The sequence below is a fragment of the Hemibagrus wyckioides genome, linkage group LG04, assembly GCF_019097595.1.
Source record: "Hemibagrus wyckioides isolate EC202008001 linkage group LG04, SWU_Hwy_1.0, whole genome shotgun sequence".
Classification (NCBI taxonomy): Eukaryota; Metazoa; Chordata; class Actinopteri; order Siluriformes; family Bagridae; genus Hemibagrus; species Hemibagrus wyckioides.
This window is the reverse complement of record NC_080713.1, coordinates 9,087,856-9,111,222: the sequence shown is the minus strand read 5'-3', so window position 1 is coordinate 9,111,222 and position 23,367 is coordinate 9,087,856. Positions and strand designations below refer to the sequence as shown.

Here is a 23,367-nt window from a genome sequence, read left to right as displayed (position 1 = left end):
TGTTGTCCAGTTGTGAGCACTGAGGCCTCCCACTCATTTCTTCTCTTCTGGTTAGAACCAGTTTGTGTTGCTCTATGAAGGGAGTAGTCCACAGCATGTTAAGATGTTAAGATGTTAAGTTCTTACCATGAAAAGAAAGAAAGTTCTTTCTTTCTGGCTATTTTGAGCCTGCAAACAAATCCACAACTCCTGATGCTCCAGATACTAAACTAACCTAGAGAAGGCCACTTTTATTGCTGCATTAATCAGTACAACAGGTTTCAGCTTTGCTAGCACAATTGCAAAAGTGTTTTCTAATAATCAATTAGCCTCATAAAATGATTAATATAACATGAGATTGAAACAGAGGACTGGTGATTGCTTATAATGGGCCTCTGTGTGACAATGTAGACCTTTCTTTAAAAAATCATCTGATTATTTTTATGTTTTTGCAATGGATATTTTTTTTTTCCTTTGGAAAACAAGGAAAGCGATCCCAACTTTTTGAACAGTAGTTTAAGTGAGGAGTAAGACACTTTGGGATTTGCTCTAATCACAGCTGAGGATGTATGATGTGGCCTGACGTGAAGCTCTGTTAGTGTTACCGGCCCAAAGTTGGTCGTTTTCCACTAACAGTACGTCCCCAAGTGTTTAATTCCTTAAATACCGCAGCTGTGAAACATTCACAAAACAAATTAGGTTGTGTTATTACTAACTTTAACAACTATAAACAATCGTTTCCTCATCAGCATGTTTTTTCTGCTCGCCAGTCTTTTTTCTCTCTCTCTTTCTCCTTAAGTTTTTTTGTGTTTGACCAAATTAAGGGAACCTCTGATTAGTACGAAGCACTGACCCTGGAGACTCTTTCAAAATTTGCTAAATAAATATCTCCTCTCTGAAAACATCTAAACTTAGAGAAAATTTCTAGATCTAAATCTGTTCGTGTGTTGCATCTGCGATGCTTATCCCTGTGAGTGTTGTTACTCCTCGTTTATGGCATCTGTCTTACAAAAGTTAACATTTCTTATATCGATAACTATTAAGGTAAAAGTCTATATTTACAGTTATTTAACAACCACTTTTACAACCGAGGCAGAATTCAGACCTAGCACAGTGTGTCCGTGTCTCTCTGGCAGTCCTTGGTTTTAAAGTCACAGCACTCGGTCCCTAACACTAGCACACATCTACCACAGCTCTATCCTCACATTCTATTTTCCAGTATTTTACACTACTGTTTGGTCTATTAATTTTTCCATATTAACTCCTCAGTGTCCTTCATATTCATATACTAATATTTTAATCTGAGCTTGACACACACATATAGTCCTCAGTTTTCTGGTCTTTCTTCATCTTAGGTAGAGAGTGTCGGAATCCCTGGCCAGCCATGAAGTACAGGATGGGGTCAGTGCAGCTGTTTATACTTGCTAGTGCCCTTGAGATCTTGTACGCAATTTTCGATCCATCCCGGAGTTTGCAGCTAACTTTCACGAAGCGGAAAATGTAGTTAAGGCTTCGTGTGAAGTGGAAGGGCACAAAGCAGATTATGAAGACCAGCATTACGATGGCAATCATCTTTACAGACTTTTGTCTTGAGCGCTGAGATATTGCACCTCCTACTCTGCTAGGTTGTATGAGTTTATTAACTATCAGGCTGTTGCAGACTATCACTAAAACAAAGGGGATTAGAAAGAAAATGACTGAAATGACTGAGCTATACTGCAGGAAGTTCTCAAAGAGGTCTTCTGTTGTGGTGTCTGTGCAGCTATGTCTATTATCAGTCTTTATTCGTGAAAAGTAGAGCACTGGTGCCTGGAAGATGAGGACAACTACCCAGACAAGGACTGAGACATAACGGGCACGGCGGGGATTAACCCAGCCCAGTGATCGCACCGGGTAGCAAATAACTATGAAGCGATGGACATTGATGCAAGTGAGGAAGAGGATGCTACCATAGAGATTGGTATAGAAGAGAAAGCGTATAAGTTTGCAGAACGGTTCAGTGAATGGCCAGTCTTTCTTTGTTGCGTGATAATAGATCAGAAAAGGTAGCGTGAGGATATAGAGTGTATCACACACAGTCAGGTTGATCATGTAGATGGTGTTGGGGCTCCAGTGTTTGAGTCGGAACACGATGACATACATGGCGGTCAGGTTGAGCAGCAGGCCGACTACCAGCACCACACTGTATGTAACTGGTAGCAGGAGGTTGAAATCCTCTGTAAAGTTGCATTTTATCTTAGAACCGTTGTAACTTGACATATTTGCAGTGGCCATCTTTATTCATGAAAGTCTGGCAAAAACAGAGAGCAATGATGTGGTTAACAGGCACATTATACACTGATGTTAGACAAACACACTGTACCTTAATCATGTTCTGTTAATTACTTCTGTTAAGTTCAGAGTGCTGTGGTTTTACAGGACATAACATGTGCATTAAATTTTCCTTTCCATCTCTAATACAACTAATGCACTTAAAAAAAAAGTCTTTTACATTAATTTGGATGTGTTTGAGCAAGAAAGTTCTAGATGCTGTGGTGGTCCTTCTGAACCAGAGGCTTTCTACTAGATTTTGAAGCATGGCTATGGGGGTTTGTGAGCATTTTAATGAGGTCATTATGTCAAATGGGAAGTCCTGAGGCACACTCCGCATTCCGGTTCATGCCAAACGTGTTCAGTTGGACTGGGGTCAGGCTCTGTTCAAACACTGCCAACCATGTCTTTACACACCTCATCTTATACACAGGGTAATGTCATGCTGGAACAGGTTTGGGCATCTTTTAGAAAAGAAAATGTAATGCTACAGCATACAAAGTCATCCTACATAGCAAATGCTCAGTCAGTAGCAATGTCTGAGACAATAGAGACCAGGGGCGTAGTTTCTGAGGGCATAAGTGTTCAAAAAGGCATTCTAGGATATTTTTTTATATTGATTGTATCAATTGTAAACGCATAAAAAAAGAAGTTTGTAAAGTATGATGATTTATGAATGGTTTTTTGAATAATTTGCATTTACTTTTACTCAAATGAATTATTTAAACAGTAGTTTCAGAATGTAACTAAATCATACTTTAAGAGGGAAGATCCCATGTCCAGACACACTTTAATCAGATATATGAGTGTCTCCATTTCTCTGTCCGAAATGACGTAATGGCCAATGTTTCTGATTTACTATAAGGCCAACCCACAACTTTTTGAAGCAGAAAATCGTGTTGTAAACCCTGAAAATGATCAAAATAAGACCTAATACAGTGTATCATGTATTCTGCGGGACTTTTTTCTCTACTGATACGAGTGTTTTCACACTCAGCCTCTGGGTTGTATCACATGTAGTGTATAGCCAACAATATTAAGCAATAAATCACTGACATCCTACGCAACCCTTTTTTACACATCTACACCAGGAATTCAGTTAGTCTGCTCCATTTCATGCAGAAACATAGAAAGAGGTCTGTGTGACGTTTTCAAGCTGATCACACTCAAATGCCTTCTTATTTAATGACTAGTCATGTGTATTATATATAGATCATACGACATTCAAATAAAATACAGGAATCAGGCATGAATGGTACTCACATGAATTAATCAAGGAGAAAATAACTCGGTGTTTTCCTTTGCTGTTTCTTCTCTCTCTGTCTCTTCTCGATCTCTCACTCACCCTCTGTTCTGCAAGGTTTTATCATTCAGACATGCCTCAGGCTGACTTTTTTTTCAACAGCGTAGGCGGTTCTACTCAATGGGCAAGTTGCCTCTTGTTCATAACTAACACAAACACGCAGCGTTTCAACTTACATGAGCTTCAAATATGTTAATTAGAGTAAAACTCCCATAAATCTACTATAATCTTGATTAGGTTTCCTGATTCACACAGGCATTTAAAAAGTAATGGGATTTTCTAATAATTCTTTATTTTTTATTCTACTCCATTGGGCATTTTTAGCAGTTACATTTTGTATCCTATTTTAGATCAAAATCTCAAATACTTTTTATTTCCCAATATTTCACTTTATTGTTATGGTCTTTCAGTAAACCTTTAAATTAGGGTTGCTGCATTAGTTAACATGAATTCTTTTTGGGAGTCGGGTGAATATATAATTCATTATTTGTGACTGGCTGAAGGGCCGTTTTTAAGATTGGAGGATAGCTTGAGTTTCCATATATTATATGTATTAGAGGAACGTTATAAAATTTAAAACATACAGACTTGTTATAGGAGTCTCTAAATTGCCCGTAGTGTGTGATTGCATGAGTGAATGAGTGTGTGTGTGTGTGTGTGTGCCCTGTGATGGTTTGGCATTCCGTCCAGGGTGTATCCTGCCTTGATGCCCGATGACGCCTGAAATACGCACAGGCTCCCTGTGACCCGGGTATAGATCGGATAAGTGGTACAGACAATGAAATGAAAGACTTGTTATAAAGATAGAAATCATGAATGCATGTCTTTAAGTGTGTGAGGGGTGTTAAATACTTTGCTCCATCGTTAAGGTCTATTAAGGTATCTAAGTAGACAAGTGAGGTGTTTTCATGTAGCTTTAATGAGCAGTGTTGCAAATACAGAACACAGACTGAAGAACAATTTGAGTCATTTCAATGACCAACCATTTCATTGGGATTTTTCACTGATCAAGTTTCACTGCTCCTTTAAAATCAAACACAAACAGAAAAATGTATTGTCTTACATGTTCATTTTTGTAAGCAGCTGATTAGCTAAACACATGAAAATTTTAAAACTTGCTTCATGTAGTAATACTAATAGAGTGGAGGAGTGCCATTCATGGTCTGGGTTTAATTCTTATCTTCAGTGAGTGTTTCCAAGAAATCACGTAAAAGCCGAATGAATCATAAAACAGAGCAATACATTTTTTCCATGTCTTGCTCTAGGGCACAGCAGTAGGTCATGGACATGAACTCACAATATGCAGGTTAATGATGCAACATAGTAGCATTCAGGAAAACAAAAGACAATTTATGGGAAACGATCAGAGGTGGACAGTAACAGCATGTTACATTACTTCAGTTTATGGTCCATAACATTGCTTAATTAATAATATTTATTACATAAATAGTTATTACAAATAAAATATATAATTTTTTTTTTTTCAAAATCAGTACAGAGTGAAGTTTAATAAGTTTTACTTCTGGAAAAGTATAAGCCAATTAAAAGACCCCTTGGGGCTAGAAATAAAGCAAACCCAGAAATAAAGCAGCAATGTAGCAATGTCTGAGACTGTGTTGTATCCCTGGCCTAATTTATCAGGAAGACAATATTTTAAACACTTTATAGAAAACAGCATACAAATGATCTTTAAATTGTGTGAAGCAAAACCTGTGGATATGTCAGCATTTCACAGCTGAACATCCAACTTGCTGAAGCATGAAATATACCAGTGCTTGAGAGCAGTTAGCCAAGTCATCTGATGTCTTACATGATGAAAGCTGTCTATTAAAAGATTAGTTAAGGTTGTTTAAAAGTCTAGATAACTTGAAACCTTACTGGGATTTTGCACAGTCAAATACTTGGCATAAATGTTCAAAAATGCATTCCTCAGATATTGAGTATCACTCTGATAAGCTCTAGTGAGTCATTACTTTGTACTCTTCCCACCACTAGAAATTATGAAAATGAAGCTAACAAATCAGATGTAAAGTGGTAGGATCCCATGTCCATGCTTTGCAACAAGTTAGATATTAAGACAAATATCTTACTTGCCTTTGTAATTCACTATTATAATAGAAAATTAATTTTACTCTCTGACCTGCTTTATATCAGTTCCTCATGTAAACCTTCCACCACTACCTGGCTACATGATTTTTACTGGACTATCATTTGCTTGAGTCAGACATGAGTATCATTGTGTCTCTCTCCAAGATGTCATAATGGTCAATGATTCACATTTACTGTAAACTTCTCTAGAGTTTCATATCATGTTTGGGTGTTGTTCTATAAATAATGTTGTTCTCTGGCCCCTGGGTTGCTACCATACCACAAGCAGTAAATAAAATAGAATAAAATACAACACCATTGTCAAGACAAGGATGAAGCCTACAGAAGTGGAGAGAAAAAACACCTTGACAAAGAAATAAGACTTGCTCAAAGGAGCTACTATAAAAGTGGAGAATATAGTTGTTGGCTAATGAGATAGCAACAATGTGGAAAGGCCTGAAAGACCTCACCAGTTACAGGACACTGTAGGACTTCCCCCACTGTAGGGGCAGTCATCAGATGCTGATGAAGTGAATGTGACCTGTTGTAGATTTCACACCCCCAGGCCTACACCCCACACTCAATCTAATAATTTCTACATACATCCCACTCCACCAGCTCTGTGAGGAAAACAGTAGCATGGTGGTATTGCAGGTAGTGTCATCATGTGACAGCTTTAGGGTCCTGGGTTCAATCCTAAGTTTAGAGGGCTAGAGGGCTGTCTGTGTGGAGTATATGTACATGGTCTCTCAGTTTGTGTGTGTGTGTGTGTGTGCATCCAGGCTGTATTCCAAACCTCATGCCTTGTGTTCTTACTACAGGCTCTGGATTCACTGCAAATCTGTCCAGGGTATGGTGGTTATTGTTACTAATACTACTACAACAACAACAAAAACTGTAAAACTGTAAAAACTACAAACTATAAGCAATAAAGACAAGTACAAGGAACTAGTCCTAAAGTGAAATAGACTAGTGTGCGTAAAAAAAAACAACTCTTAACCCAGTCCTTTGTGCCAATATGGCATGCCAAAGACAGACTAATGCAGTTTCAGCTCTGAATGTGAACATTCAAGAGATTTGGAGCAACAATACTGAATGATGTCTAGTACCTCCCACTAAACAGTAGATATGCTATAGACATAGACATGATTCTTGTCATTACAGATCCCAAGATTAAAATTTAGGCTGGCAATATTACAAAAATTAATAAGTTTTCTTTATAGAGTTTCTGTGGAACTGCAAACAATGAGAAGTCAAATACAAGGTTTTGGAGTTGTTACGTTGTTGTCTTCTTCTGTTGAATGAAATACTTAATCTTACATTTATATAGGCTAGCTTAGGGGTGTCCTATCCTATCTACAAAGGGCTGGTGTCAGTTAAGGTTTTCATTCCATGGAAGGAGTCACACCTGATTCCACCTATTTAATCTGTTGATCTTGGCTTTTATTTATTAGGTGTGGCTTGTTTCCTTGTTAAAAATTTTGAAAGGTGTGACCACAACATGGCATATATTTAATCAATTTAGAGTCAAATTTAATGCTATGGAGCATCCATAAAAGCTTTTTCTGCATTGATTCTGTGTGTCCCTAAGTGTGAGTGAAAAATGAACATGTTTTACCATCACCATCAAAACATTCCAAAACCAAAATAAATTCAGTCTTCCATTGTGAAACTTTTGTCCATATGGTCAAACACTAATGGATAAAAGGTCATGAAACCATTTAGTCTTGGGCTATTGATGTGCATTTGCCTCATCTCTATCTATTCTGTAAATAAAAGCAACACAAACAAACAGAGATGAATATGCAGTGTATCTAAGGAATGGGCATGAAGCAGCCAGGTGAAACAGATAGGTAAAGGCAACAATAAAGAAAAGTCATACAGATGTTGCACAATGCATCTATCATATCATGGCACACTACAAGAATGCAAACCACAAACATTCCCATGCTCACAGTCACTATCTTTCTGATTGTTTTCACGTATGTTTAATTATGGTTGGTTAACACTGTTTCTAAGTACCTCTGCACTGCATTCAGTTCTCTCAGCCTTGAGATGTTTACCAAGTCTGTCTTTTTCTGTAGCTTAGCTACCTGGTTATCAGATTTTGTGTGTTCTCTGTTCTCGACCCTTTTTTCAATTTTGCTTCTCCTGATTGGCCTATGCCTGTTTCGACCTGCTCTTTGTCTGACATCTGTTGGATTGTTCCACAAGTCTTGTTTCACTTTCTTTTCCTAATTTTTTTTAACTGTTTTCTAATTTTTTGACACTTGCTAATTTTGACTCTTAGTAATGCACAAACTGCATTTGCGTCCTACCTTCAAGTGTCTACTTTGTGACAATAACAGGACAATATTAGCTGGTCAATTTAATTTGCAAGTTCACACACTGCACAACTTAGATAGCTTAATTAAGTTATAAGAGCTCATTTCTTTTCTTATTCCTACACTAATTATCATGAGGAGAATAAACTTTAAGTAATCCATTATCTTGACTACTGGATTGACTGAGTTGAAATAAAGCTTATCTGCAAGTTGTTTTTAAGGTAGCAAGTGAACTTTCATTTCTAAAGTTTAACCTTCTTGAAATGTTTTATGTTTGTGAAATGAAATGAATGTTATCTAGCTATGCTGTATTAACTGCGGTATCACTTTCTAGCAAGTAAACATTATGATATGTAGCTGAATATATTTTTGCTACAATGTCTTTCAGATATTTTAATGCCTCACTGTGATAACGAAGCCACTTATCAAATATTTTAAAGGTAATCTTGTACAAAAAAAAATTGCCATGAGTTAATTCAGTAGCTTGGTGTGGCTGTAGTCTCAGCAAACTGCAGTGCTAATGTTATACTACAGATAGAAGAGAGAAGAGATTCCTTTAAAGTTACATACAGTTAATAGTATTTCACAAAGCACATGAACCAATTTCTTTGGAAGTGAACAAAATCCTGATTTTCTTTTGAAATGCACTCCCCAAAGAAATGACTAGAAATCCTATTGTAAGATTGATGTAAAGACTTCTTTGCATTAGCATATCCTCCGTGTCAGCTTGAACCCATCTGTCTGGTTTTCTAATATTTAAAAAAAATAATAAAACCTGATATTAAAATAAACCTGGTCTTCACTGAGATGATTTCCATATACAAACATTTAGACTTTTGGTTAGATCACAAACTCATTGTATTTATTTTAATAGGAACAATTCCAAAGACAGAGAACTCATTTTAAACAACGTTCTAGAAGTAAAACCTTTACTGCTATGCATACAGCAACTGTGGTCTTCGTTTTGTGTAACATCAGTATTTTTTTCAGGTGATGATCAGTAGCAGAAAAATGAAATGAACAGTAACAATGTTTGCAGTCGTCTTAATCAGATTTCCCGATTCAGTCAGCTTTTGCTGATTTTTGTGTGTGAAAAACTTTTTTTTTTTTTTTTAAATCCTGGTAATCCATTTAGTAATAGTGATCCAAAGGATTTGTCCATATCCCTGAAACACTTCCATACTCCCTACACCCTTAATAACAAAATAAACTTCTTTCACCTGTTTGTTTCCAGTCTTATCTGCAGACAAGCTCAACATATCCCAAGCTTGCTGTTTAAGCATTTTAATACATTTCATTATTTACATATTTAAGATTGCATTTATCCAAAGCATTTTATGAATGTGAAAATATACAGTCCGAGAATAGAACTCATGAGCATAAACACAGTGGCTCTCAACAACAGACTTTTGTTGAAATTACAAAAAGTGCTTTGTGGCTTCTCTAGAGATGTTTAGTACTCTCATATGGATTTAGCTTTTAAATAATATCCAAAATATTACTTCTTCTTATTTTAATAAGAAAAATCTAAACCAGAGAATATTGGAAATAAATTTAAATTGTTCTCATTTCATTGTATCTTGTCTCCATGTGTTGTACAGAGCTACAGATTAGTTTATTTTGGTAAGTGTTTCTATCCTATCCTCATTTGTGACCTGATATTTAAAAGCCTGTTTTTGATGTTTAATTGTGCCTACGCCTAATACTTTATAATGTTATTGACAGTTTGGAGACACCCAAGTTCAACCAAGGATGCATCCATTTAGCCTGCAGTCATGAAAGCATTTCTATGCAATCTATAACTTTCTTTAATCCATTGCACATGTTTGTCCTTTAGATTCCGAATAATTCGTTCATAAAGGGGTTGAGAGGCATTTGCTGTCCCCCTGTCTCTGAGATTGCTTGTATTTCTTGCTTACGCTTTGTCGAAAACCCTGTCCTGCCATGAAGTAGAGGATGGGGTCGATACAGCTGTTTGCACTGGCTAGTGGCCTTGTGACCTTGTAAGCTATGTTAGAACCTTCCAACAGTGTACAGTTCACTTTGAAGTATCGGAAACTGTAATACAGACTCCGTGTGAGGTGGAAAGGCAGAAAGCAGAGTATGAAGACCAACAGCACTATGACGATCATCTTCACTGACTTTTGCTTGGAACGCCGAGACGTGGCACCTCCAATAGTGGTGGGCTCTAGAAGTTTTCGCACCATCATCCCATTGCAGACTAACACTGTTGCAAAGGGTATCACAAACAAAATGACTGAAATGGCTGAGCTGTAGCCCACAAAGTAATGAAACAGGTCTTGGGATGTGGTATCATGGCAGACTTGATTGGTGGTTCGGGAAAAGTAGAGCATTGGTGCCTGGAAGATAAGAACAATTACCCAAACGAGGATCGAGACCGAACGGGCACGGCGGGCGTTAACCCACTGCATCGATCGGACCGGGTGGCAAATTCCAAGGAAGCGGTGGATGCTGATGCAGCTGAGAAAAAGGATGCTACCATACAGATTGGTATAGAAAAGAAAGCGTATAAGTTTGCAGAAACCTTCAGTGAAAGGCCAGTCATTTTTGTCAGCATAGTAGTAGATCAGGAACGGTAATGTGAGGATGTAGAGTGTGTCACACACAGTCAGGTTGATCATATAGATAGTGTTCGGACTCCATTGTTTGACCCGGAACAAAATGCAATACAGCGCAATGACATTGAGCACCAAGCCAACTATAAACACCAATCCATAGCTGACAGGAAGTAAGATGTACTTGAAGTCCTCATTGAACTTGCATTGGTATTGAGAAGTGTTGTTGATGAAGCTGGAAATGTTTAAGGCAGCCATCTTGCTTCATGGAAGTCTGACAAAATAATAAAAATATTTATAGAATTTACAAGGTAACAAGCTTTGGGTTTGAGCAAATATTGATTCATTTCAGTGTGTTAGGCAATACATATAACAATATAATAAAATTAATGCCATAAAACATTCATAAACCAGAGACTTTGACAAAAGAGATATATGATCATTTTCCAAAAACATAGATTTGTATATTTTGCAGGTGCTTTAATCCAAAAACATAGTATTTAGGATAAAAACACACAGCTCCACTTTCCATTAATATCCAATGAAACTACTCGTTACGTTTCTCTCAAACACTCTGAATACTCTCTGAATACTCTAAATACTTTTAAACAGATAAAATTCACTAATTTTTAAAGGTAATGGTCATTCTTTGGGAGATGGTGACCAATTCCTGCACGGTTGGAACTCTTGGGCCTGATTAGATGTTTTTTTTTGTGATCATGATGCTTTACGGAGCCTGAATTCTGGTTAAAAGTGTGTAATGAGATTTAAAGAAGTCTGAGCACATAGGCACACAGGCAACACACACCTCCATGTACTTGCACATAAAATACAGATACATATATTCCTTTAATACATTTAAATGATTATTAGTCAGTGTACACAATGTTGTCATCAAGATCTTTATTATCTTTGTTTTTCATTTGGGAGGAGGATATCAAAGTAAACATCTATTATGTGTGTAAGACACCTTTCCCAATCAAAAGGCACTGTTAGGACAGGGCCTTTTAAGGTATCTTAGTTATATGGGGCAAATTTTAATGAGCATTGCATGTCCGTGTTATAATGCAAATGTCAGGTAAAGTTTAACACACAGTGACTCTTTTCAAATTGTCAAAATAATATAAAAAAACTACAGTAAAACGCTCTGGCAATTATTATTATAGCATGCCTAGTCTATAAAATATCCATTCTATGAACATCCATTCTCTATCTATCTATCTATCTATCTATCTATCTATCTATCTATCTATCTATCTATCTATCTATCTATCATATCAAATGTAAACATATATGCAATTTACAAGACACATACCTAGAAAGCAAGGACTCCTTGTACAAAATTGTTCTATGGTAATAAACAGTTTAGTTTTTACATTATTAGTTTTTCTTCGTTTTATTTTTAAAAAAATGAATCAAAAGTGGGTAGAGTTGTAATACTTGTAAAAAAGCATATATGAGAAAGAGTACTCACAAGTGTAATGAATAATCCAGAAGAAATGATCCTAGTGTGTTTTCTTTCTCTCTTTCTCCCAATTCCTCAGGTTGAACCTTTCACATGTGAAGGCGTGTCAACTCACTGGGCAAGTCATTGCATGAATCCTACTGATAACATCTCTCTCTCTCTCTCTCTCTCTCTCTCATGGCAAGAAAGTGACTGAATCTCTTACTGTTTTGTGAAAAATGGCAAAATGCATGCTTTTATGACAGACGCTTATGCAGGCATCAGTGGAAGGAGAAATGGAAGCTTCTCTGGAAATACAAATGACCTTCCTATCAATTCACACATACACACACACACACAAAATGATGTTTTTGTGGAGAAAAGCCAAATGCTGTGAGGACATCTCACACACACACACACAAATTGACTATTTTGGATGTAAACTAACAGCAACAATAAAGTATATCCCCTGGTGTATGTAATTGTCAGGTATGGTATAATTTCTTGTTCATGCAAAAAGGGTTTAAACAGTTAAACCTGTGCTGCTTTTTTCATTTTGAACCAGTGTCAAACATAACAGCAATTAATAATTTGTTCATTGCCCTGAGTTTAGGTAATATAATATTAATTATTTTAGGCCTTTAATATTTTGTAATAACTGTTTAAAGACCTGATTAATTATTTGTTTTCAAGTTCTTGGAATCTGAAAGCACAAGATATTTCTAAGTTTTCTAAATCTTGATTGTTGCAAAATCGTTGATTGTATATAACTGTGCAGCGGTCCTTAAACGTTATAGCTGCCCGGCTAGCTCAGTCGGTAGAGCATGAGACTCTTAATCTCAGGGTCGTGGGTTCGAGCCCCACGTTGGGCGGAGGTTGATGTTTTTCATGAACAAAATAATTATAAATGCTATATTAATGCGGCTGACTTATGCGGTTACTGGCAAGAGTAACCGCATAAGGCCATTCTGCTGTATGTACATTCAACTGTATATATTGCTGTGTATACACTTATTTAGATAAGTGGCTACAGGCTTCCTGGGTTTGCACAAAGTTGAGAGAAAATTAATTCTGCCCCTGACTCTTGTAAAATTGATTATCTGAAAAAAAAACATGCAAATATTGTAGGTTGAATAAAAAGTTGTATAAAAAAAATGTATTAAAAGTGAAAAACGTGCACGTTACCTATAAAGGGCATAAGAAGAAGAAATAACTGCAGATGGCCTCTGGGAGTCACTGTTCGGAGGGTACAAACTCAGGCCCGGCTAGCTCAGTCGGTAGAGCATGAGACTCTTAATCTCAGGGTCGTGGGTTCGAGCCCCACGTTGGGCGATAGCTTTTCACTCCCGCGTACTGTATTGCATTTGGCATGGTGCGTTGATGCAGATGTCCACCAGGGGTCGCTGTGGCCAGCCTCCTGTCTCCTCCTGCACCACTCAATGAGCTCAGGGCTTCCTGTGTGTGTCGCTCTTGTGTCTCCGTATTTTAGCGGAAAGCCTGCAGCATTTTCCTCCATACCGTTCTTCTCCTCTATTCTCTCTCACTTGTGAAGAGTGGAGCTGATCTGTTCTTTCATGGCTGCACGAGCGTTGATCTGATCTCCGATCTGATTTCCCAGCTTTTCCACGATTTTTTTTTCTTCTCTCTCTCTCTCTCTCTGTGGTGGATTTCATTTATTTTCCTTTCTCTCTTTGGACTTCACTATTTTGGACTTGCGCTTTCTTCATGTCCATGTTGAGCCATGCAGCCTCCGCCGAGAAAGGTAAGAAAGTGCCCTTCTCTCCACGTTAGGATGAAGTGAAGAGCTGCTGTTGGTTGGTTGGCTTGTTTGTTTGTTTGTTTGTTTGATTGCTGGCGTGTTTATTTGGTTCGGGTGTTTTGTTGGCGCGCGCTTGGTATTTTTGCACATTACGTGCACATTTCTGACTTTAGTTGATGATAATTCCGATGGTGCATCGATGGCACTCCACTGATGGGATTTGTGTTACTGGAAAAGCATCTTGTTAGTCTTATGAAGGCATTTCCTGTTGAAGGGCTGATCTTGAGAGTCCGTGACAGTATTTATGGTTCACCCTTTAGTCTAGGATGTGACAGTGTTGCAGATGTTGTGTTGTTTTGGTCAGTACTGTGCAATTTCTGCTTTTTGGACCTGTGGCTGTGTTGCAATATTGCAGCTCGATCAGATGTGCTGTACTGGGTTTCACCATGCCTGTGCATCTGTAGGAAACGTTTAAAGGGCTGTGAGGGTTTTTATGGTTCCAGACTGCCTGGTGTAGGTTCTGGTAGGCTGGGTATCTCTTAACAAGAACAATTTTCAGCTGAATATTTTCCATAGCGATGGTGTTCGATTTCAGACATATTCCAGGTTGCTGCATCTTCAGAAATGAAGCCACATGCTGGGTTTTGCATCAGTGTTTTCCAGCAACCAAAGACACCTTGAATTAAAATCCTGTAGCTGCTGAGCATCAGCTTGACAAGGTTATGTCTGATCTTATGTCAGTGTTCAGTCTCCTAGCACACACACAGGAAACAGGGAAGGTTTTGGTTTATAGTGAAACGAAAGGTAGACAGTCAGATTTGAGCAATATAAGGAGGATGGGCACATGTGAACGAGACAAAGCTTCCTTTCATTTCATTATACGGTCACGGTATAGTCTGAGGTTCATAGGTGGCTGGTGTTACTGTTATTTCTTATACACGTGTAAATCAGGATTGGTTTATTTCAGAAGCTTACTGCTCTGAGACGAGACATTTTGAGATGTGGTAATTAGGTAAAATCATGTCAGAGATGCAGTCTTGTCCTTTGTGGCATGCCGTTAACACAGCTTTCCCTCCTGACCGGCTCCTGTATGCCGTAGACGTATTATATTACCATTTTTATCGTGAAGATCGCATAATCCTTTGTCAAAATTTACAATATTACCATCCTATTTTATTTTCGTCAAAAACATTATTTCAAACTTTGATGAGACTCTCGTTTAGGACTGGATGCTCGTTGTGTATAACAGGGGACCTTAGATGACTCTTGTGCTTAGGAAGCCTTGCAGATTGAGACTCTATCACAGGAGTTCAGCTGCTCCTCAAGTTCCCCAAGTTCAGCAGCTTTCTGATTCCAGTTATAGCTGTATTGTTTATTGCATTTTTGGTTCTCGAATCATGGCTTGTAACATTGTCCCTACTAGCCATCTAAGAATGTTCTCAAGCTTTTTTTTTTTTTTTTTTTGTTTCCCCTACAATCACCTGGACTAACCTTTAGGGAATAGTTTCTGAACCAATTAAGCTAAATCCTTTCCTACCGAGCAAAGCGTTGACTCTGTAATTAACAGTTCGTCCCAAGATATTTGCTGGCTTGCCCAGGCCCATCGGTGCAGTCCCACTGGGTGTCCTAGGACATCCACATCACACAGCCGGGCCTTGTACATCCCTCTCTTTATCTTGTTGACAGGTGTTGTACACGATACTTCAGGTGTTGCTGAGCTCGCTTAAGCGTGATGCGTAATCATCAAACACTTCTTGTGTTGTAACAATTGTGTTCACAGATTTAACCATGAAAGAAGGCAGGGCATTTTGTTTACAGGTTTTGCCGATCATTACTGAATAATTCTGCTCTGTGTTGGAAATTCACTGTTCCCAGGGAGAACCAGATCGTCGGCAAATTTTACTTATTAGTACCATTTATCCTTTGTTTATCCACGTGTGACCCAATGAGATTAAACGGTTCATTTACAAGGGAGCCGTAGACAAAATGTTCAACCTGCAGCAGATGGAATTGATGAACATACTGAACACAAGCACAGTGTCTTCACAGTAAAGTCTTCCTGCATACTGAAAGGCTCCACCTTTCGCATGTCTCTGACACCCTTTAATCTAATTTGTAATGATGATGGAGTCAGCACCCACTCCTGGGGTACATTTGAGTCACCATTATTGTGTACTGCTTATATTAGATGTGTTCATTCGATTGTGCCTACAAGTGCATTGTGCTTGAAAGTGTAGATTTAATGCTTGGGGTGTGTTTTTTTTCCTGTGATGTAAGGTTAGATTAGTCACTGCCTCCGTACCTCAGGAAGACAGAAAGACAGGACATATTTGGACAGACAGACAGGACTCGCTGATTTAGCACAATGTTCTGTGCCATCGATTCTTTAGATCAAGGCTCTCAGTGGTGTAGCCATGAGGTAATGTCCTGGACATGAGGAAATCACGGCATGAGCTGTACAATTATATAAAGTAAGCACAGTCATGGCACATTACTAGTTAAGGCACCATCTACCATTGCCTAATGTTGCCCTATTAAAAAATACCTTTATGACAATTCCACTGAAAGTTATTACAATGAAATGCTAGTCATAAATGGAAATGACTAACAAAAAGATCCACGTTTTTTTTCTCCACCTGTAGTAAACCTCCAGTATGTCACCTCGATATCCCTATCTTAAAGTAGCTAGCTGGTTAGTAACTTTCACACTGAATCCGGAAAACATACACAATTTGCTAGCTCTGTTTCTCATCATAGCAGTTGATGGCTAAAGAAATCTGATGTGACTGGTTTGACAGTTGGGTGGTTAAATATGAAATTTCTAATGATAATTTTGAGGTTTTATATTATAGCGCAATTACTGCCCAAGACATATGCTAGATATATGACTAGACATGTAGCCTTTTCTAATGGCAGACGTATGTTCGCAAGTAGGAGTGTAATTATAAAATGGAGGAAATGGGACAACCACCATTAAAACCATTATTGTTTTTAGGGATGCATCGAGTCTCCAGGTTTGATTAGATACTGATATCATATTTAAGTATTAGATGATATCCAATACCGATCCACTGCACACTGACTGGGCTCCCTACAACTTCCATGGCATTTGCTTCATCATATCTGCAGGACTGATGTGATAGCGGAATTTGGCTAAATTCAACGGATGGTATCTGGCGGATACTACAGGAATCTTGATTCTGATTGGTCAGAATTATGTTGATTAATATTTGAATATAACAGTAACTCGAACAGGAGTACCAGCTGTTTAATTAAAATAGTATTATGTGCTTGTTTTTGACACCTTTCTATCAGAACCAGCATTAACTTCTTTAGCAATTTGAACAGTAGCTCGTCTGTTGGATCGGATCACACGGGCCAGCCTTCACTCCCCACGTGCATCAATAAGCCTTGGCCACCCATGACCGTGTCACCGGTTCACCACTGTTCCTTCCTTGGACCACTTTTGATAGATACTGACCACTGTGGACCCCACAAGAGCTACAGTTTTGGAGATGCTCTGATCCAGTCATCTAGCCATCACAATTTGGCCCTTGTCAAAGTTTTTCCTGCTTCTAACACATCGACTTTGAGGACAAAATGTTCACTTGCTGCCTAATATATCCCACCCACTAACAGGTGCCATGATGAGGAGATAATCAGTCTTATTCACTTCACCTCTCAGTGCTCATAATGTTATACATGATCGGTGTAGATATAAATGTGTTTTTGTCTTTTATAGTTTGTACTTGTTGGCAAATTTCTGTGGTGTAAGAGGAATTGATAACTTTGTGGATGTGCTTTTATGTGAGCTATCACTGTCATTTTATAACATTTTTATAAATGTACGTAAGTATAAACTAAACTATAAATCACCCCAAAATACATATATTTCCAGAATTATTTCATAATAAAAAATGTCATCAGTACAAATGATAAATTATTGAAAGCCCCGCCCCTTTCGGCCCCATTTCACTTCAGCAATATTTCTGTTGTTTTTGTCTCCACTGATTTCTCTGCCTAAGAAATTCAATGTTCTTACTTTCTGTAAGATAAATGGAAATGGTGAATGTTTTGAGTACATTAATAAAGTCTATCAATGTACTGTATGTTCCACTTATCTAACATTAGATAAATGTAGAGCTACAGCAGCACTGAAAATCTTTCACTTAAGATGCTCAGGGGAAAAAAAGACCAGATTTAATATGCCTTCAAGGAGATGTCCGATCTAACACTTCACAATTAATTTTAATGGTGATGATAATTAGAAAGTCATTAAAGCTATTCACTATGCATTATTCCTCGTTGGGTTCTAATTTTCTGTTGTGTTATGAGACTGTATTTTTGTGGTTCTGTTTTATTTTAGTAGCCAGTTTATAATGGGTAATAAAACCTCTGTGTAGAAGGGATGACTTGGCCTTTTTTACTTGCACATACGTGTACATATGTATGTATACACTGTAGGTTGATTAGATTGAGTAGCTTTTGGTTGGGGCCATGTTGAGGGGGTCGAGAATGTTGCTGGTTCTCCAAGAAAGTAGTGTGGTTTGTGGGCAAAAGTCTGAGTACATCTGCTATGTCATAAACTAGAATATTCTAGAACACTATAGACATGCTGATATTTAACACAGGAACACTGGTGCGTTTCACAGTTTGTATAACTCTGATAGTCTCGCTACAGAAAAATTCCAATTCTAGCAGTAGATCTTTACATTGAAACCGTTACTGCACTTACTAAAGGATGTACTGTCTGTCAGGCTCTACAATGATGTGGCAATGCTTAATCCAGCCAATCTGTAGCTTCTTTGGGAACTCTTTTCATTGTCATATTCAAAAATTAGCAAAATGTTTGGCTATATTTTGTCTGAAATGTCAGTCTAAAATTTCTTGTTTGTAGAACTCTTCTAGAAAATCAAGGTTCAGCCTAGCAATGCTGAAATTCCCTACAACAGCTTTCCAGCTCCTGCAATACACATAATGTGTTCTCAGAGAAATGTCTTTAGGGATCATAATAAGATATTAACATAACTCCCACCCCTATGACTCTCTGTACACTTCTGTTATGATGCATAGTAGAAGGCAGATTGCACTCGCTAAACAAATGCAAGGTCTTCTGTTGTGTTACTAAATGCTTTTAGAGCATATGTTAAAAATGGGTCTAATCTAATTCAATATTGATCCAACATTTTAGGGCCTATACGGTAACTTGGCATCAGATTGGTGCTTTTTGTTTTAGGTTTAAAGACGCTCTCAGTTTGGCCTCAAACACCCTTTTTATAGAATTTTAAAAAAGGATTGTTCATTGGAGAACTTAAAGCAATCACATTGGTGTTAATGTAATATGGGTCATTTTGACAGTTTGACTGTAGAACTTGACTGTAGGTAAATTACATTCAGATAAAGAAGGTTGTTGTAGGGTACCACAAGTCATTTGAGAGAAAAATGTGCAACTGTAGATACAATGGGGATTACTCCACTGATCTTTATGTAGCACACAGTTCGTCTGTTATATTCTTCTAGTGGCTTCACCCCAAGTGACCTTTAGTCCTGTGTGTGTCCTAAACATTATAGTTTGGTTGTTTGGTGCTTTGACCTGTCCAGGGTGTACCCCTGCCTTTCGCCCAGTGTGTGCTGGGGTAGGCTCCAGCAGATCCCCGTGACCATAATTAGGAATAAAGAAGGTATAGACAATGGATAGATGTTTGGTGCTTTGTTGTTTGTGTCATGTGTTGTGGGTTTTCTAGTATTGTGAAAAAAGTTATGCCTGTAAAACAGACATTGAAGTGAAGTAAGTTGACCTCTAAGGGCAAAACATCAAGGTCTAGTCACATGTCACATGTCATACACACTGTGTTTATTATCGGTGGGTCATGTTATTTCTCTTTGTTTTGTCCGGAAGGGTCATGTTCCCAGTAAATTGTTGAGGAGCAAAATTTATGATGGTTGTGTGTGTGTGTGTGTGTGTGTGTGGTGTTTGGATGTTAATGTCGCCACATTTTCGGTGAGTTGAATAATAAAGATCTTTTCTTTCTGGATTGTGTGTTTGTATGTAGGTCAAAGTCACGCAGGAGCTGAAGACCACTCACACAGAGCAGCTCACCAGACTGCACTATAAACACCAGACCGAATGCGACTTACTGGAAGACATGAGGTAAGCTTTTAAACACCCCCTCCACACAAACGCACACTTTCATAATCGCTCGGAAACAAAGGATCGAAGAGGAAACTAGGGACTGACTGGGAGGCCGTGCAAGAGCAGAACTGGAGGAGACGAGGGCTGCTGTTATTTGGAAGAATATCCAGATCAGAGGACTCTGGGGCATGATGAAAGCATTTCCTTCGTACTTCTAGCTCAGAGGACAGACATTCCCACAGCTGAACGTCACAACTGAAACTGATGTTCTTTCTCATGTGTGTTTTTTTTTTGTTCTTTCTTTGGGTTCAATTTGTTCTTTTCTCATCCTGTGACAGACCTAGTCGTGAGCTGAGCGAGTCTGCTACAGCAAAGTGTGTGTGTTCAGAATAATTTTGCAACGGAAGATAAAACAGCTCAGAAACTGTTATGTCCTCTGGTTATCATTGAAATCATGAACAAATAGATTGACATAGTCATTGAAAAATGTACGGCTCTACTTATCAGCTTGGTGTGTGTGTGTTTGCATGTTTTTATATCCACAAAGAAAGGAATATATGACAGATTTGGATTATGAGGGCTGGTACTGAAAAAAAAGGTAGTTACTGACTTTAAGGTAAAGGTGTAAGCATTTATTTACAGCATTAATGTCAATAGAAGGCTATCATAAGGACAAATTGTAAAAGGTTCTCACAAAACAAGTGTGTGTGTGTGTGTGTGTGTGCAGGGACATAAACATTTAGTTCGAGAGATGTATTTAACTGTGGGACACCCCCACAAGGGGGTTGCAAAAGGAAATTGCTGTGTAATCAAAATCAACTCTGGTGTGTGTGTGTGAGTGTCTGCCTGTCTGTGAGATTTGAGAATATGGGCTGTTGTCCGTCCATTCTCCAGTTTAATTTTTAAAAACACACACTCACACACACACACTGCATGAACCTATGTTTCCAGCAGCAACTATTTTATACAATGCCCAGTACACCACTTGGCTTATTTATCCCTAATCAGTCGTCCATCCTCATTAGCTTATTAGAAATGATGCAAACTGCAGCTCCCAGGGCCAGGACACATCTCACTAAATAGGAGAGCATTAAGCACTTTTACTTATGAATGCTAATTCTTTTCCTGTATAAAAGCCTTGTGTTTGTCCATGACGTTATTCTTTCTCGGTAAAATTCCATTCCGTGTACCTCCTGATGACAAAAATATGATCATTATTACAGCCATGCAAGTGATGTAATGGGTTTTATTATTTCTGAAATTGCTTTGGCAACCCTGGCGGCTATCCATGGCTAATAATATAGCATCATTACTGTGTAGCACTCAGCTAATGGCGCGCTTCGTTATCTTTGCGGTCCACAGCATGAGACCTTCATAAGGGCCATTCTAACTGTTCCCCACTTAAAGTTCTGGGGGAAAAAATAGCACTAACATGAAGAGGTGGGTTGGGATAATTCATTGAGTCAGCTGAATGTCCAAAAAGCTGCCTGATCTGCAATTCTCATATTTCACTCCTTACTAGCGACATTTACCCACTAAAATGCCATGTCTAGACCAAATTCTTAGCAGAAAGACTTTTTAGGAGAAAATTCTCAGAAATAATTTTTTAATTGATTTTTGTAAAAATGACATTGTTGGGTTATATTGTGAATTAACCAAATGATGATAAAGTTCTTATTTACTTATTAACCTTATGACTAATAAAATAGATAATTTCACCAACCAGAGAAAGTCTGCCTAAATGCATTTATTTAATCTTTATATTTCCAGAAAATTTTAAGTCAATTATTAAAATTGTGGGGTTTTTTTTTTGTCTATTCTCGGAAAATCCTAGGAAAGGTTTTCCTAACAGCATTTTGTATGCTGTATCTGTAATATGGAATTGATAACACCACTGTTGAAAAATATCGTATAGTTTTATATCGCATTAAATATCGCATTATGTATGATGTATATGAAATGGGGTGTGATGTTAGGCAAATAATCAACACCACTGTGATTTGATCCATTATGCTGCTGAAATTATACTTTTTCACTTAACTCCATATCCTGTCATGTTTTATTCCTTTTACTCCACAACAATTTGACAGTGCTAACAATTTTTAGTTATGAAAACCACATCATAGGTTTTTAATCCATGTATAGATATATTTCACGTTGTGGAAATCCCACGGGATAAGTTGGCTCCTTCTTCGTTCTCAGCAAAACCTTTTTATTCGATTTATGTTGAAAGTTCTCTATACAAGTCCCGAAGTTACTACAGAAGCAAAAACCCATTAGAGCGAGAGGATTTATATGAACCTGTAATTTGCCTTTCAGTTGGAACTACTGTTATAGAGAATTATGAATAGTGTAGTGATATAATGGTATATTAAGACAACTTAACAGAGTCAATTAAAAGACTGAACCGCACAGAAGTATACGTTTTTTTCGGCCCGGTTCTTCATTGTGCAATACGAGTTCCTGATTGAGCTAATTATCTGGTTGCATCAGGTGTGTGGGAGTAGTAACCACTAAACTTTTACAATTTGGTGCCTCTCTGGGATTGATCTTGAACATCCAAAAAAGAATACTCGAGACTGAAGCAATTGTTAGGGTTGTATTACATAAAGCTGTGTTCTGTGTAATGATAGAAGATAGATCGCAGTGATAGAAGCTTAACTGCAAGCGTCAAGGGAGAAATGGAGAAAATGAAGCATTTGTGGTTTTTACACATGGCCTTCCCTCCAATTCATACTCGTTATTGCAGGAAGAGTCTCACAGACATGAGATGTGACCCTTGCTAACACACAGTCCTTGTGAGGAACATCTGTTGGCATTATTATTAAAGCAGTTAATTCATATGGTATGCTATCAGCTAAATCTAACCCTAACTTTACATATTCAGTAACCGAGAGCAATTTTTTACATAAGTGTTCTTTGTGGGGACAATCCAAATGTCAGACATGTGATCTATTCCTATCCTTGTTGGGACATTTGGTCCCATCCAAGAATTAAAATCTGGAATACGCCCACACAAACACACACTCCCCACAAACATACACAAATACACACACCACGCACGCACACACAAGGTGGTCTTGTTGTATAAATCAATCTCCTGGCAGGAAGTGTGGCGCTTCATTGATCTCATCTCCCGTCTGATCCTTATGAACACTGTTAGGCTGGCTGCTGCTGATGTCATCATCTGATTATGTCACATGACCTAAGCTGTTATTAGCCCTACACTGTAACGCTGCCATACGTTCGAAAATAGACACGTACTTACAACCACTCCTAGGCTTTATTTGAGATCATTTTGCAGTACACATAACAGGCATTACTCTGTGTGTTTTCTGTATCTATATTCCTGTATTGTATCTTTCTTCCTCCAGTGTTTAGTTCTTTACCTTCTGTCCTGTGGTACCTGTTACAAGTTAGCTGAATGAAGATGAGGATTCTCTCTGATTGA

The 23,367-nt window shown here is 38.0% G+C and overlaps 3 protein-coding genes and 2 non-coding genes across 7 annotated transcripts in view; 3 read left to right on the top strand and 2 right to left on the bottom strand.

Annotated features, from left to right (window-relative positions):
• Nucleotides 1–1,226: 1,226 nt before the first annotated feature.
• LOC131352024 (P2Y purinoceptor 2-like) lies at nt 1,227–3,711 on the bottom strand. The gene is made up of 2 exons (XM_058387845.1): nt 3,553–3,711; nt 1,227–2,269 (listed from the first exon to the last, which is right to left on the bottom strand). The coding sequence occupies exon 2, from the start codon at nt 2,251–2,253 to the stop codon at nt 1,276–1,278; it is 978 nt and encodes a 325-aa protein (XP_058243828.1). The 5' UTR covers nt 2,254–2,269; nt 3,553–3,711; the 3' UTR covers nt 1,227–1,275.
• A 5,385-nt stretch (nt 3,712–9,096) lies between these two features.
• On the bottom strand, nt 9,097–13,395 carry LOC131351814 (P2Y purinoceptor 2-like). Of its 2 annotated transcripts, XM_058387418.1 has the most exons (3): nt 13,210–13,395; nt 12,055–12,131; nt 9,097–10,854 (listed from the first exon to the last, which is right to left on the bottom strand). In XM_058387418.1, exon 3 carries the CDS (start codon nt 10,836–10,838, stop codon nt 9,858–9,860), a length of 981 nt encoding a protein of 326 aa, XP_058243401.1. In that variant the 5' UTR covers nt 10,839–10,854; nt 12,055–12,131; nt 13,210–13,395; the 3' UTR covers nt 9,097–9,857. The 2 variants fall into 2 exon arrangements, with proteins under 2 accessions (XP_058243401.1, XP_058243400.1); XM_058387417.1 differs by having other exon boundaries at nt 12,055–13,395.
• Nucleotides 12,824–12,896, top strand: trnak-cuu (transfer RNA lysine (anticodon CUU)). Its single transcript has one exon. It is a non-coding gene; the product is annotated as a tRNA-Lys (tRNA).
• On the top strand, nt 13,284–13,356 carry trnak-cuu (transfer RNA lysine (anticodon CUU)). Its single transcript has one exon. It is a non-coding gene; the product is annotated as a tRNA-Lys (tRNA).
• Nucleotides 13,396–13,572: 177 nt separating the features above from the next.
• Nucleotides 13,573–23,367, top strand: part of LOC131351812 (F-BAR and double SH3 domains protein 2-like) — a 96,660-nt gene continuing 86,865 nt past the window's right edge. The window contains exons 1-2 of one of the 2 annotated variants that reach the window (XM_058387415.1): nt 13,573–13,786; nt 19,837–19,934. In XM_058387415.1, coding sequence (XP_058243398.1) covers nt 13,766–13,786; nt 19,837–19,934 — 119 coding nt within the window. In that variant the 5' untranslated portion in view covers nt 13,573–13,765. The remainder of the gene's footprint in view (nt 13,787–19,836; nt 19,935–23,367) is intronic. The other variant, XM_058387416.1, reaches the window with a different exon arrangement.

Coding starts and splice junctions, on each gene's coding strand:
- LOC131352024 (XM_058387845.1), bottom strand. CDS start 2,253: ATGGCCACTGCAAATATGTCAAGTTACAACGGTTCTAAGATAAAATGC.
- LOC131351814 (XM_058387417.1), bottom strand. CDS start 10,838: ATGGCTGCCTTAAACATTTCCAGCTTCATCAACAACACTTCTCAATAC.